This window comes from Cynara cardunculus, assembly GCF_001531365.2.
Source record: "Cynara cardunculus var. scolymus isolate 2C chromosome LG 15, CcrdV1, whole genome shotgun sequence".
Classification (NCBI taxonomy): Eukaryota; Viridiplantae; Streptophyta; class Magnoliopsida; order Asterales; family Asteraceae; genus Cynara; species Cynara cardunculus.
Window position 1 is genome coordinate 20,046,296 of NC_037542.1, and position 16,073 is coordinate 20,062,368.

General features: G+C 33.5%; 1 protein-coding gene across 1 annotated transcript; it reads right to left on the reverse strand.

The window, feature by feature from the left end:
• Window positions 1–2,950: 2,950 nt before the first annotated feature.
• On the reverse strand, window positions 2,951–14,827 carry LOC112527351. Its single transcript, XM_025137952.1, has 13 exons — window positions 14,657–14,827; window positions 14,428–14,489; window positions 14,187–14,261; window positions 13,424–13,499; window positions 13,149–13,219; window positions 12,774–12,875; window positions 10,045–10,134; window positions 9,767–9,841; window positions 9,165–9,197; window positions 7,619–7,690; window positions 4,603–4,671; window positions 3,931–4,010; window positions 2,951–3,263 (listed from the first exon to the last, which is right to left on the reverse strand). Exons 1-13 carry the CDS (start codon window positions 14,709–14,711, stop codon window positions 3,236–3,238), a joined length of 888 nt encoding a protein of 295 aa, XP_024993720.1. The 5' UTR covers window positions 14,712–14,827; the 3' UTR covers window positions 2,951–3,235.
• Between the last annotated feature and the right edge of the window lie 1,246 nt (window positions 14,828–16,073).

A 16,073-nucleotide genomic window follows, 5' to 3' on the forward strand; every position in this document is an offset into this window, starting at 1 on the left:
ATTTGACAAAAATTTTAAAAATCATTTTTAATGCATGAAGACTGTTTATTGATGTATATTACTTAAAGTTCAAGATTACAGGTAATTTTGTGTAAGTACAACTTATTAAAGCTTCATTTTTAAATTCGTGTAACTAATTGCAGATAAACATCTATTTTAAATATAGAAAATCAAAAATATAATTGAGAGAATAATTGAGTTTTAACAGAATGTTTAATTATTATCTTTATAAAAAATTATATTATTAAACAAAAAAAATAAATTACTTTGTTATTAAATCTAATTTAAATTGAATTAAAGAAGTTACATAAAAAAAACGAGAACTATTAAATAGTTAATTTGATACTAATATCGATTTATTTTACTTCAAATTTATATTTCATTCAAAAATAAAAACACTACCGCTTTCTCAAAACCACATAAAATCGTATTATATCGATAGAGACAAAAAATAAAAACTAAACATTAAAATCGAAATTTATCTCGCTGTATTGCGCAAGTATCCTTCTAGTAATAATAAATAAAGGAAATTTAATTTTAATGGCTCATTTACTGATATATTTATCTGATAAACACTTACCTGCAAAAGTAACTACTCCCATTTTATTGAGTAATATTGTTGGTCATTAAAAAAAAATTGTTAGTAAGCTTACTGGGTAAAACTTCTCCCTCGCTGCTAGGTAAGATTCTCCATCCTTATCATGTTCACCCGATAAGATAGATAAACAATTATTCCTTTTTAAATATTTAAAAAATAAAAAGAGATATGTATGAATATGTCATTTTGATTCTACCCAATGACATATATCATAATACATGGGTTTTTGTTTTTGTATGTTGGGGTTTTGTAAATACTTTAATAAACAATAATATGTGGTTTAAAATTTTGGAAACCATATAGGATTTAATATAAGGAGTATGGCAAGTTTAAATATAGATACTGGTTTTTTTTTAAGTATATAATATTTATATACAATAAATACAATAAATAAACTCATACATTTTTCTCATCTTTGGTGAAGTTTGAACCCCTGACCTCTTAGGAGACCAAAGATTACGATACCGCTAGGCCAAAGACCCTTTGGTTACATAATGAAGTTAGTGTCCTTGAAAAATAGTATTTAGTTTTGTTATGTAGATTTAAAAATTAGTTTATGTTACGATTGATATTGGTATTTTTTCACGAAAAGCAGATAAGATGACTTGTATTTTAAGATATTGAGTTGGACAGTCAAAAAGCCCAGAGGCCAAAAAGAAGAGCAAAAACAGTGGAGATTTCTTCCTTATAGGCCATTGACTACGTATCCCCAAAGTTTTTTTTTTTCTCTCTCTCTCTCTTTCTTAAATAAGCACAACACTATCAGGACAGATACAGAATCCTAGCATTTCCTCTTTTAGAAACCTTTAAGTTTAGATTTAGTATTTGATCGCTATCACTATCACAAAAGAAATTGATGACATCGATTTAGGCTCGAAAAATTTAAGACAAACGTCAGTGGAATTCAATATTATATGAACCGATACTCTAACCATAATGAAGAGAGACAACCTCAAACAAAGTAAAATGGATCAGAAATGAATTTATTTATTCAAGAGAAATCAATACGACTCAGATTAATTTATATTTTTATGATGAACAAAAAGTTTTATCTAAACAATCTAATATGACATAAAATCAAACAAAATGGTATTAAGGGGTTGTTTGTTTACCTCTTAATAGTTTCATTAAAAGACAACATCTGAATCATTAAGAGGTGAATTTTGTTTGACAAAAAAAAAAGTCTGCCTCTTAATGGTTTCAAAATTCTCTGAATGATTTTGCATCCCGAGCCTCTCTTAATCATTCAATGCCTATTGTAATCAATTATCAAACAATTATATATCATGAAAGCCATTTAATTATTTTGTATCAAACAACCTCTAAATAACCATAATGAAGATAAACAATTATATACCCGTTACAATGAGGCCCAAGCCCAATTAGAAAATGAATATAGTTTGATATTATTTGTTTTTATAAAAAAAAGATTAATTTGCATTTTTTTTTCTTTTTCAATTTATATATATTCCTTATGTTGTTATTTATTTGATATTTATAACTGTTATATTATAGTAACAAATATTATTAAAGATTTCAGAGGTTGAATCAACAACAATTACTGTATCACATCATATTAAAAGATAAAAACATTCAAGTATCTTACCAAGAGTTTTATTCGATAAGTGAGGGTGACGACTATTACCTGGTAAGCGTTTATTGGATAAATTATTGCATACGATACTGTTTTGATGAACTACAATCTTATCCAGTAAATTAGCTACTAGTAAACATATGAGTAAACGAACCCAAAAGTGTTGTTAGTAATTTCATTTCAATCTCAACCACCACTAATCTTTCCAACATTTTCCCTCTAAAAATATCAAGACTATTCATAAATAAATAGAGAATGTTATCTTAATGAAAATCCAATTAAGACCTTAATGAGAAGAAACAAATTTTCAAATCATAATTTTATAAAAATCCATTTAAAACCCTAATCGTCTATAAAAATGAGACCCTGAAGTCTATCGCCATGCAAACTTTTAATGACGCTAAAAAAACTTGAACAAGTGACCACCAAAAAGTAAACCACAACCTTTTCTAGTTAACCACGGGAATATGGACCATCTTGCACGTATCTTGATTAGTCCTATGAGGTCCTGAAGAACAGTCAAAAAACTTTAGTCGCTTCGGAAGAACTCGAATGGTGACGTATGGAGGGGAGCCCCGATGGATTGAATTTTATTATCAGTTGAACTAACGACCAACTTACCAGTTGAGTAATCTGTTAAATTTTATTATTTTTTTGTTTAATTTATGGTAACAAAAGTTATCCACTTATTCTTGCATATGGTTATAGATCTTTAGCTATGTCAACCAAAATTGATTTGTGCATTTAAAAGCCGATTTACGCAAAATTTGTGCATCGAAAAACAATTTACAATGTCTTCATGGGTATGATCAACTCCAAATGCATACATACGTTCACCATAGATAAAAACATCACTACAACACGCAGCGACAAATCGTAGCTTTATGCATCTTTCAAGGTATATACATATATACCACCCACGAAATGATTAAACTACATTCCAACGCTTTCGCTTATTGGGCATAAAGAATATATAAGTATCATGCACGTTGTGTATACGACTTGTATCTTTCGTAATCTTCACTATATCCTCTTTGTTCCGTTCAAGAACTGAATTTGACCGTATTTTTCCTGTTTCATAACGATGGCAGAACAAGATCATCATGAGCATATGAAGATTTTTGAGAGCTTACCATAAAGTACAACTTTCTCACAAGGTACAAGTCAATGGTCACTGTAGACATAAGTAAGCGAAATTGGCCAAAATAGCAAATCTTTCCGACCAATTTTACTTTTAGGGAGATCGGGTATTTTGGTCAATTTCCCCATAAATAATCTAATGATTAGAATTGGTGGGAGTTAAGAACCATAAATATTTTGAGAATCGTGAGAACCAACTATTCATGATATTTATGATGAATATCTATCACCATATTCATTACGAATAATTCATAAATAGTTGGTTCTCACGGTTCTCAAATGAACATACCCCTAGAATTGGTTCCGGGCCTGCAATTTAATTTTTTTAATTTGATCAAGTAAAATTGTTAGACAACGAAACGACATGACGAATAGATGACTCATTCACTTGAGTGAATAAAATTCCCATGAGACAATGGATGTGTAAAGAGTCAAAATATGCATAAAATGCCATAACAACAGTTGCTTCTCAAGTGACTGGATTTTGGATTCAGAAAGCTCAAGAGATAATGTGGAACAAACAAGGGATCAAGCCAAGGGGAGTTTGTACTGAAAACAAGACTTTATTTGGGTACAAGAATGCAGGTGATGTAAATACCTGGTCAGCCTTCTTGGTTGTTTGTCCGACCCCAAGGAACCATCATCTGAGTCTAAAGTGTCGGCAATTTCCTTCACGCCCTGGAAAAGAATGATATCACATGGAAAGAAATATGTCATATACTCATATGAAACCATTCTATCTTGTGGTTCGTTATCATGACGGGCCAAAAATCCACAAATACACATAACCATAGTATTGAGAATTAGCAATATATTATGAAAGGAGTAGTTTGCGCAAAGGAAAAAGCTGCACCAACGGCATTGAGAATCTTTTTGTTTATGGAAATTATTTTCATTTTGTATTTAGTTAACTGAATGTGAAAACTTGCAAAATGACATACATGGGGTGAATGAATAAATAGATAAATAATACACAACATATAGCTAGCTTGACGGAACCCCATAAAAGGCCCGAGCCATAACAAATGTGAAGCTTAACAAATTAGTATTTGCAATTTGTGAGGGCCGTTCTGGCTATATATAAGAAATCGGAATTGCCTCCGAGGATCTATAATTGCCATTGAATTTTATTTTTCCATTAAAGAGTGATGCATCCGCGATAAAACTGTCATGTGTATGTTCATTCAAATACTATGCCACAAACTAAGGCATGGCAACATTTTCATGCAAATCTTTATAGAATGTAGAAGTGGAAGAGAGAGCAAGTAACCTCAAGATTTAGCATTCCCCCAGACGTGAGATAACCAGCAAAGGATTTACCAGCAAGTCGGAATTGTTCCTGTTGTGATTATTGAAGAGAAATAAGCAATCATAATCAGAGTACAGGGCAGGTAATCAAGAGGCGGGAAAACATTATAAGCCATTTACAGGTCAATGATAAAAGATGTAGTTACAAGAATAAGCCATAAACTAAATCTGATGCTAGTATGAAGGTTTTGATCAGAATTCACCAAATCGATTTGTATTGAATAGAATACAGCTAGAAGTGTACAAGCACAATGCAGAGCATTACATCTCTATTTCGTCTTCTCGATTTTATTTTATGGATTTGTGTGGTTTTGAGAAAGAGAGAGTACTCTGTTGGTTATCAGTTTTATGGAGCATTTTGCCCTTATTAATAGGGTTCAATGCTTGTATTTGAGCATGTTTATCAATTGGTTATTGAGTTGGGGGCTTTTGGTTATTGACTTAATAGGCTTAATGACCTATATAGCTTATTCGGTAAGCCATATAAACATGTTTGGTTGTGACTTAACTGGTAAGCAAAATGCTTATTCGCTAAGCTCATCCATTTTTCTTGTATCCGTTAAGCTCTAAGCTTTCCCACCCTATCCTTCTCTCTTCCTCTTCTCTCAAAACCGTAGCCTCATCAAACATTCCTTTCCTTGCCACATCTTAACCCTCATCTTCTTCTTATCCCCTGCAGCACCACCAACAGCCCCCATCTCCCTTCATCTGCCCCTGCCTCCTGCCTCACCTGTTCCCTTACCAAATCACGGCTCCCTCGTATTCTTTTTTCTTTTTCAGTTCCAGCCATGGAAACCTCTGTAGGGTTGGGAATCAAACCGACTTGTGACTGAATCATTGAAAGAACATAAAGGAGTAGTGATTGCTCTCTACCAAGCAGCAGATAGGGTTGGAAATCAAACCAGGGAAGATGATTCCAACACTGAGGAAAGCTTCTTTGTGCCTGAGTTAAATGTTTTAGTTTATCAAATTATGTGATTTTAGTGTGTAATTTGGTGGCGTTGATAAAATTACGGATGTTTATGAGAGATGGGGATTTTGATTCGACGTTAACAGTTTTTTTTGACGTTTTAATGGAAATGGGATTTTGATAGAAGTTGATTTGGTACCCAGGAGCTTGTAAAAATTGGTTTTTCATCATTGACATCTGTATATATGGCAGAAAGTTTGTTGAAGAAGATGATGAGGGATTGAACCTTGCCTGAGATTTGTATTTATACAACTAGTGTTCTTGAAGTTATAAGGAAAATAAAACTAAACAAATGGTATGGGTAAAATGGTAATTTTATCGTTGAGACAGTTTATTCAGCACAATGAACAAACAATAGTTGAGTTTTATCTATGTAGACATCTTAATCCCTACCGATAGCTTTACCCATACAGGACTTGATGAAAAAACTACCAAACATCCCCTTAGTTTTCTAAAGTTCAAAGTATTAATAATTTGCACATATGTAATAAGTTGTAAATGTTGCATAATATAGTAAAAATATTGTAGAAATATTTCTCATGATTGAAAATTTGAACACCGATTTTAAAAAACTGAAATATATATATATATATATATATATATTTATTTATGGAACCAATGCAACCCAATAAATTGAATAACATGGCTAAAACAACCAAAAATTTCAACTTCTAGCACTAGGTGGCCACTAGATTTTCGTGCTCTCTAATTTTCCCTTTGTTCTAGTTTAGTGATGCAACTCTGTAGTTGTATCACCTTCTTGTCTAAAACAACCCAATATATTGAATAAATTGAATAACATGACTAAAACAACCCAAAATTGAATAACATGGCTAAAACAATCCAATATATATAAAATATTGTAGAATAGAGTTTGTTTCAAATACAACTTATCGCATTTGTACAACCAATGCAACCCAATAAATTGAAATATTTATGGAAATAATGAGAGTTCATTTATTATGATTTAATTATTTATGGAAGATGAATACAGTTTATTAATTATGATTAATACTTTATATTAGGAAATAATCAAAAACTTCTATAAATTACATATTCATCAAATTAAATGGACGGTTGAGATTGAGTTGTATTGGTTGTACAAATGTAAGAGGTTGTCTAATAACCCACCTCTATATATCAATATGGATTATCCGTTTGTTTATATAATTTTTTTAATTAAAAAATAAATTACATTTAAGATAATTTAGATTTTTTTTAAACTGAGATAAATTTGTGGGTTTCCAAAACTTGAGCAGTTCATATGAAAAGGGTAATATGAGTTTCCAAAAACCTTTCAAGCTTCCATTCTTATTGTTTACAGAGAGCAAAACAAGAATATTGTAAGAACTGAAAGATTTTTTTTATGCATTATTCATTTATACATAATGCTTTAATACTTGTATTCTTGAAAATAAAGAGTTTTCAAGAGGTAAAACCTAAATGCTTTATAATAGAGAATAGATAATGCAAGTTCAGTTGATGCAGGTTAGACGATACAAGCCAACTGAATAGTGCTAGAAGAGAAGAAACAACAACAATGAGTCGCCAGCCATGATAAATTGATAGATTGTGTGAGTTAGAAGTCCACTCCATGGTGCATAACATTTACATCATAAATTTTTATGATAAATATGTAAGTCATGTGTCAATTTTCATCCTGTTGACATGTAGCATGATCATAGATATAATATTTATGAGATCGATCTAGTTGTATGTATAACAATTTCATTCTCTAAAGTAGCAACAAACAGGCTGGGAGTTTCCATTTTCTGATGGCTAAAACAGGTCTAGTGTGAGTAGGGGTATAGTGAACCTATAAGAATAACATGGCTAAAACAACCCAAAATTTCAACTTCTAGCACTAGGTGGCCACTAGATTTTCGTGCTCTATAATTTTCCCTTTTCCCTTTGTTCTGGTTTAGTGATGCAACTCTGTAGTTGTATCACCTTCTTGTCCATTGATATGAAACAAACTAAAAGTAGCAGATAAGAACAGTGATCTCACCTGTGCCTTGCCAGAGATCTTATTTCCATCAGCCTTGTTGCAGAGGTACCACACTCCAAGGTTAGTCAGATCCTATTTACAGAAGAAAGAAAAACGTAAGTGTGCCGACTATAAAAACAATTAAACCAATCACCATTGAAATAATTAACTGCTTAAAATACGTGACTGGTGAATCTTAACAAACCCCCAAGGTAATGAATATTAAAAAATAACTGAAACCGGCCATTGCAATGACCCACCTGTTCAGGGTGTCATAACCTCATAAATGGTGCGCAACCCGGTACACATCTCTCTCTATATATACATATGTGTGTGTATGTTTGTAGGCACACGAGCACACATCTGTCTATCTCTCAGGAAGATTGATTTATATGGACCAACATAAATGGAAGAGAAATGAAAAGCAACCCCATGAGTTGCCCTAGAGAATTATGGTCAAAATTCAGATATTAAACTGTGCGTGAGGTGTTGATAGTAGAACCTACAGTAGTTGAAACTAAAGAGATTTGAAAGTCCTTCCCCACGTTGTGATCTTTTTAAGTTTGAAAACTAATAGCTATTTAAAGGGTTCAATGGAAAGATGACAATTAATGATTTGGAAGGTGTTTTCACTGTTTATAGGTTTGTAAGACCTTGTAAGGCTATCAAATTGTATCAATAACACTTCTGCTTTACAAACATGCATAACTCTATATATCTCCTTCATACTGAATGGCAGTAAGTGACAAACTGAGTGGAGTTAAATAAGTTCGAAGGCCAAATCCAACTTGTGGTTATGGGCCTTATGGCATGAAGCATGCCATTTTCCAAACAGAAAATATAAAAATAAATGCCAAATGAATCACATCCAGATACAACACAGCTACTACAGAGGGACAGTATACAATTAGATGAGTCAGAGCAAAAAAAGTATAATTGTTTTCCGTTTTCCTTCACGAAAACATGATTTGTGTGATAGTCAGTTTCATTTTAGCATTCTAAAATTGAACGGAAAAAAACATGTTTTTCCTTCTCATTGAATAACAGAATTCTAGTAGATTAGTAATGATTATTCAATTACATTAATTTAAACTTCTAGCATGCAAAAACAAATAAAAGATTGTGAAAAAAAAACAATGCTACCTTGGTGTTTACTATAAATGAACGCAAAAGCAAAGGGGCAAAGATGAGATGAATCTGATTACAGTGTAAAAGTAAAAGACAACCATTGATAGAGGAAAAGAGAACCAGGTCCAGAAGAAAGAGAACATAACAGCAACTTATTACTTGAAGATGGGAGAAGCCAGAGTCAAGAGTTCAGAGACGAGACAAAAAATGAGAAAGATATCTGAGGGTATCTGACTTAGGAGGCTAGATATCACTGGCTGGCAATATGGAGTCAGTAAGAGTACTCCTATAAGTATTGTCCAACCTAACGAACAACACAACTAATATTTTCTTTTTAAGATGATACCCGGTGTTGAGGGGGAGGGGGGATGGGCTGGAGCCAAGTGCATATTGAAATACTTATCTTTTTGAGATCATAGAAGATATGATAGTTTTTTACCTGCTTCTCTTCCAATGTCATTATCTTGCCATTCTGCAGGGAAATGATAAGGTGTGTTAAAAGAATTGAAATAAAACAAGGAGTTACCAAGTTCTGAAAGCTCATATATGCAGATAAGTTCATAGTAGGCAAGGCAACAAAAGGAAAGGTATAATGTTTTCAAGTAACAATTGAAGTAACTTTCTACGAAAAATAAAGGTAAGCCATCAACATAATATATCCTTCAGGGACATATATCAAATGAGGCGGTGCCTGCAATAAAAGCCACTGGTCTGGAATGCCCCGTCATAAAAGCTAAGCAGTCCCATCGAAATAGCAGCAAAAAATCCAATAACCTATTTAATGTACAAAAAGTACATTTGAATAATGGTGTATATGGGTTACGTGTCCTCCGCATAAAAGTGTTAAATATACTGAAACAAAAACTGCAGTTCTTGAGTAAATAATTTATTGACCCTTTCTACGGTCTTCTGTTCACATTCTCCGTCATTTAATTGTATTGGTTATTTTTCAATAATTTGACTAACATCTAAAACAAGGCAAACAAAAGCCTTGTTCCGTAACAATGCTCAATTACAGACATTGCATGAAAGAACGCTCACCAGACCAGAAACCATTCTATTTAGTGAATCCAAGTCGTAGCCTATTTGGGAAAGATCATCACGGACATCAGTCACCTGTTTCACAAGTTCAAGTCAATAATATTTCAATAGTAAGTTCATAACAGAAGCTAGACTTCCCTCATTGACCTATTGTCATTGCTTCCAAATCAATGCAAATACCAACCACATTCTCCTCCAGACCAACCTCATACCATGCTTAAGCCAATCCTGATAGAAATTATTTACATTGGTCTAAAGATTCGGCCTAACAAATTTACCTCACTTTTAATCAACTTTGATATTTCCACTTGCTGATCCAGTTTTCCATCCAAGTTCTCGATCCTCTGTGTCAAGTGTTTCTTGGCTGCCTGATTAGGAGAAAACAGTTAAAGATGTAAGAAAAACATCGATTTAGATGTAACATGGAACAACAGCCAAGAAACAGAATTTAAGAATCATGTTTACAAAGAAAAAAGATGTCAGTTTAGGGAATAAGATGCCACAGCATTTGCAGATTGAAAAGGGCAGATAACTAAAAGAAAAAAATCTATCGGTTAACAGTCATCCATTTGGAAGCCATAATTCATAATGTTGAATTGAAGTTTCAAGCACATTACTGAACACCTTGTATTAATTGCTTAAGGAGATGTTTTTGAAGTAAAGCCCTATCCACAGAGCATGGATAACTTTCATTATAAACTGCATACAAGGCAAAAATACTACATTTTGCCCAAAAGACTCAAGAAAAATAAGAATTTTAGTCATCAGGTGTATGATGGATGATCAAATTATAAATGCTTAAGAAGGACTTCTCTGGATGGAGCATGTTGAACATGATTACAAGATGTGAATTAAAATAGTCTTATAAAATTTCCCTGAACACCTACAGCTTAGAAGTATCTTGGACACTGAAAATTGGGGTCAATAATACTTCTAAATCCTTAATGGGAAACCAGATGCAAAGCAATTAACACAGTTAAAAATTGTCAAAATCATCTTATCTAGTTATATCAAGATCCTTCATCACCTTCCCACAATTTTACATCAGGTTTTGTCTTCTTGTTTCGTCGCCTCAGTGCCACTCCCCCTAAACTCTCTCTATTTTTGTTCTTGATCTCTCTTACTGACAAAATGGTCATCTTCAGTGGTCATCAACTTCAGTTCCAGATGGGGGTTATGTTTCAGGACTCGTCAACTTTCATCACAGATCTTAACATCGATGCTGCTCTTTGCAGGTCACTCAAGCTTTTGTTGTCATTGCTTTCAGCCATTTATTTAGTGTTGGTTGCAGTCTTTCCAAGGTCTGGTTTTCAGGTTTCAGTTCTGGTGGTAGGTAGGGTCAGGCGTTTGCTTGTAGGTGTTTTTAGTATTCTTGTGGATTTGCACAGTTTCTCAGTTGCAGGGGGGGTTCAGTTTCGACGGTATCTATGTTGTTACAGCGGTCAAAATACCAAATTGCGGTCGGTACTATGATTTGAAGTAGAGGTTATCATGGTGGTAAAGTGGTAGTATAGCGGTCCAAAAATAGCAGTTCATATAAATATTTAGAATTATATACATAATATATTAATATATATATATATGAATATATATATATATATATATATATATTATACAATATAAATATCTTAAACATATTATGTGTAATCAATATAAAAAAGAAATTCACTAATAGACTAATAGTCCAAAAAAAAAAAGAAATTCACTAATAGACTTAGAATGATGGTGGAGGGATTTAGGAAACATGGGTGGATGCTGGATGATGTTGAAAATCTAAATCAAATAATCGTAGACCGATAAAGATAAATAGATGGGTTAAATGATTTAAATCATTAAAAAAACAAGTCCAAGTCCAAAATAAAGCCCAAATCATTTAAATAGGTCCAATATAAGCTGGTTAGAAGGAAAAAAAAGCCCAGCCACAAATAGTGATTACGCAGACTGCTATTTTCTGTAGAAAAACAGCAATTAATGGTAAATCGCACCGCAATTCTCGGCACCACTATTTAGGACCACAATTTAACCACCACAATTCCTTCCAGGACCGCGAACCGCTATTACACCGTTATTAACAGCATAGGACGGTATCAACATTTTCAATTTGGGGTTGGATTAGTTTTAGCTTTAGTTGGTTCCTGTAGTTTCAGGAAGAAGGATATCTGTATATGCATCCTCTTCAGTTTAACAAATTTTGACTCCAGGCTTCACCTGAAGACAATTCATACCACTCACATGCTATATTTGCACATATGATAAGTGCTCTGCTCAGACATGATATGACAAAACTGAGAACTCAAATATACCCCCTCCCTCGCATTGACAATCCTACACCTAGAACTTAATTTGTGTGATGGCAAACCATGACAAATAGGTTATAAGTTGTGCAAATTGAAGACTGTCATAACTGTTAAGATAAGTCTAATCACTCAAAAGTCCTGCAGATACCCATATAGGATACTATCAATTACTCAGGGTGTCTGCTCAAAACCTTTACTAATATACCCTCCAAAAAGAACCAATAGAAGTGTAGAAGTGAACCAAGGTTATGTGCATGTAAGTGAGCGAACATAAAAGGGTATAACAAACAAGAAACTATGCATATGAATAAAAACATTATCACAGTGTTGTTTGGTGTTTTGCTTCTAATAGGGCGGGGATGCAGCTCAAATGGTAGGGCGCTCGCTTTGCACAAGAGAGGTACAAGGGTTCAATCCCCCGCATCTCCAATTTTATTTTCACAGACACAATCATTCTACTCTTTCGGGTAGAGGACAGGTCTGTGTACATCTCATCTCAAGACCCTGCTTCCAAGTAGGACATACACTTACTAAGTGTGTTTGGTTTGGTTTGGTTTTGGTTTAGGAATAAAGATGAGTGCTGAGAAATACGATCCTTCAGAGCATAGTTAATTCATTAAGAAACTTTGATATGCATGGCAAGGAAAAATTCAGATAATATAAGGAATACCCTTAATCTCTCTAGTAGAAACTCTCTAGTAGAAACTTACAGCAAGGGCATCTGACACTTGTTCCAGATGTTTTGTCAAGTTTGAGACAGCAGTTGCCATATTTTGCTTTGTCACATACATGAGATCTGAGAATGAAAAACCCTGAATACACATCAACAGAAAGATATTGTCAAGTTCTACACACTTTACAGCAACCCAAATTTACACACATTTACAAAAAAAATGTTAAGTTTTGAGTAAGAACAAAACAATTCATTTTATCTTCATTCTCTATAGATTTGCTTTTGGCATGTGTGTGAGTGCAAGACATCAATTGCATTTGATTACTGAATATGCACAATAAATCCAAAACAAATTAAATTAACCATTTAAGCCGGTATGCAAAATTTGGAGAACAGGAAAACACAATCAAACCTTCCACCACATGTATCCATAACCCACAGCTCCCAAGGTAGCAACTGGTACCACTAAAGATGTTACATTACCTGCATCAACATTAAATGTGCGATCAAAGAAACTCAAATTGAGTTTTATCAACAAGCAATTGATAGTTGCCTCAATAGTGGTCCACCAAGGTATAAGACATATAATCAATTACAATAAAAATACATGAAATGCATGGCAATATGAATCCTAAAGCAAGCACTTGAAATGCATTAGAAACGTGTGAGGTGACTGAGGGGACATACCACTAGAACCACCATTCAGAACAGTGATCTGCCTTGACGAAGCCATCTGTCTAACTTCCATTGCTAATCGACGAACCTGCAAATTTTGTTACTGTGAAAGATGATAAACATATACTTGTGAATAAACACAATTAGTTTAACTTGGCAGTGTTGAAGTTTCAACATTTCTCTGTATGAAGACAGCCATTGGGACATGAATTTCCAGGTTGCAACTATAACCTCCAGCCCAAATGATCAAGCATCTAACTAAATCAAATAACAGCTAAACCAATGTCAAACTCTGGGAAAAAACCTTGCTGAGGATGTCATGACAAGTTTGGTTTTGCAAAATCCACGAAACAATGTAGCCTAATGACCTCATCTAAGAGCTTGCCAAAATTATGTAGGTATTTGCATCTCTTCTTAATGAATCCCATCATTCTGATTTTGTGATAGATACATGCTAGGCATGCCATCAAGGTTCTGCCTAGCTGTTCAAATCAGGTTACCTTCTAGTTGTCAAAAAAATGATAAATAAATAAGCCATCAGATATATCGAACCCCATCAAACTGCTCTCCAAAAGTGCCCTCGAGGAGTGAAACGAGGTTCCAACATATACGAAGAGAATAGGTCAGTCGTGTAAAACACTAACACCGCCCCCTCCACGGAGGCTAGACAAGAAGAAATGTCCCACAGTTTGGAGTGTCGGGCATAACAACATATATCGAAGAGAATAGGTCCAAGTCTAGTTGAAGCATAAACAGCTTATTACGAGAGTAGTACCTGGGCAGCAATTGCATCCGAATGATCAATTTCAGCTCCACCCCCCTGCTTTTCTTCATATCCTTTCACCAAAGCCTGCCCACTTTAAAAATCAAAACTCGTTTCCAAACATAAAATTCTAYAAKTAACTAAAAKTGGAGTATTTAACCTCAGATGTACATCGATTCTTACAAAATTGTTCAAATMTACGTCATTAAAGGTGCTTCAATGTTTACGGAGAATCATAACAGTATAATTTTACCTGAAGTTCGCCCAGTACATCAGAAAGTTTACCATTTTTCAGCATCAACGTACCAGTGTACCCTACAAACACAAGACGCCCATATTTACATCAATTCAATCCCTCTCTCTCTCGTAAACGCAGACATATTAGGGATTGAAATCTAAAAGATCTGATAAATACGGATCAAGTATATATACATATATGTACAGAACTGATATGCATATAAGTATACTATCAAAAAAGAAACCTGCTCCGACTAAGATTATGATCTTGGAAAACCCCATTCCAGCTTGCATCGCCATGGCTGCGGTTGAAATCTGCAGAAAGCCTTCGTTTTGGTCTGAAGACGGAGAGAGATTTGTTCCAAAAGCGACTACAATAACTCCGTAAGTGTGAAACGCTGTCGTTTCGTCCCCTGATAGGTAAGCCGAACACGATATCAAACCTCCATCTAAATGAAATATTGCTGGTAAATAATTTTGTAAAACATAGAAATTGTTTTTTCCCCCAATTAAATAGAGTACATGACGTTTTTAGTCCCTGTGGTTTGTTAAATGATGTTTGTAGTCCCTGTAATTTATTAAAAATTGTTATTTTTGTGTCTGTATTTTTAAAATTACTATATTCATCATTATTGCTTTCAATTTTTTAGTTATAATTTTAAATTTATTGTTATTATTATTTTTGTTTTCGTCATTCATACTTATAGGTATGAGTTAATTTCAAGAACAAAAATAGTAATGAATTGCAGACTGTACCACAAGGATGAAAAAATATTATACCACAAGGCCCAATTTTCTCAAATAAGTTTTTAAACCTTTGCATTACCAAACGCTTACCCGAGTAAGCGTTTATCAAGTCACATTACCTTACCGAATGAATATGACAAGAGCCAAGAATCTTACCCGGTAAGAATAAAACAAGAAACAAGAGTCTTACCCGGTAAATGAAGGCGACGACTCTTACCACAAGAGTCATTACTATTTGTAAAATTAAATATTACAAATTTTAGAATAAAACAAGTATTACTATTGACTATTGACTATTGTTTTGATCATTGGCCCAAATCTTTTTAAATTTGACGATTTTTGGGCCTTGACCATATAATTGGGCGTCGGCTACAAAAAGAAATTGGGCCAATCATCAAAAAGATTGGGCTTATTCAAAAAAGCTAATTCCTTTTTTATTTCACAATTAAATTTTTTAAATAAAAAATATTTATATACGTTAAATGTAACAAATAAACTTACGCTCTTCATATTCTTTATAGAGATTTGATATCTGACTTTCTATTGCATTTCTATCTAAATATTGAATGCATAGCACTGGTCCCCATTTGTATAGTAACGACTGATAATCTTAAGAGGCATGACAAGAATCAAAAGTCTTATCAATAACTGAATGAGATGATTTTTACCCAATTAACGCTTAGTGGATAAGAGACGTTTACCAACAATTTATTTTGATGGACGAAAATGTTACCCTGTTTTCATGTGGTCTCATAAGTCTCCATCCATTTGTTATGACAATTAATATAACTAAGTTTATTGTTTGTCATTAAAAAAAAACTCTAACACTAACAATAACGAACCAAATAAAGTTCAAACAGGTCAAGTGGCTAGCTTGTATCACGTGAAAAAGTACTGCATAAGCGACAAAGTATC

Coding starts and splice junctions, on each gene's coding strand:
- LOC112527351 (XM_025137952.1), bottom strand. CDS start 14,711: ATGGCGATGCAAGCTGGAATGGGGTTTTCCAAGATCATAATCTTAGTC. Junction 14,262..14,427: donor ATGTACTGGGCGAACTTCAG/GTAAAATTATAC, acceptor TAAAGTGGGCAG/GCTTTGGTGAAAGGATATGA. Junction 9,198..9,766: donor ATAGAATGGTTTCTGGTCTG/GTGAGCGTTCTT, acceptor ATTTCCCTGCAG/AATGGCAAGATAATGACATT.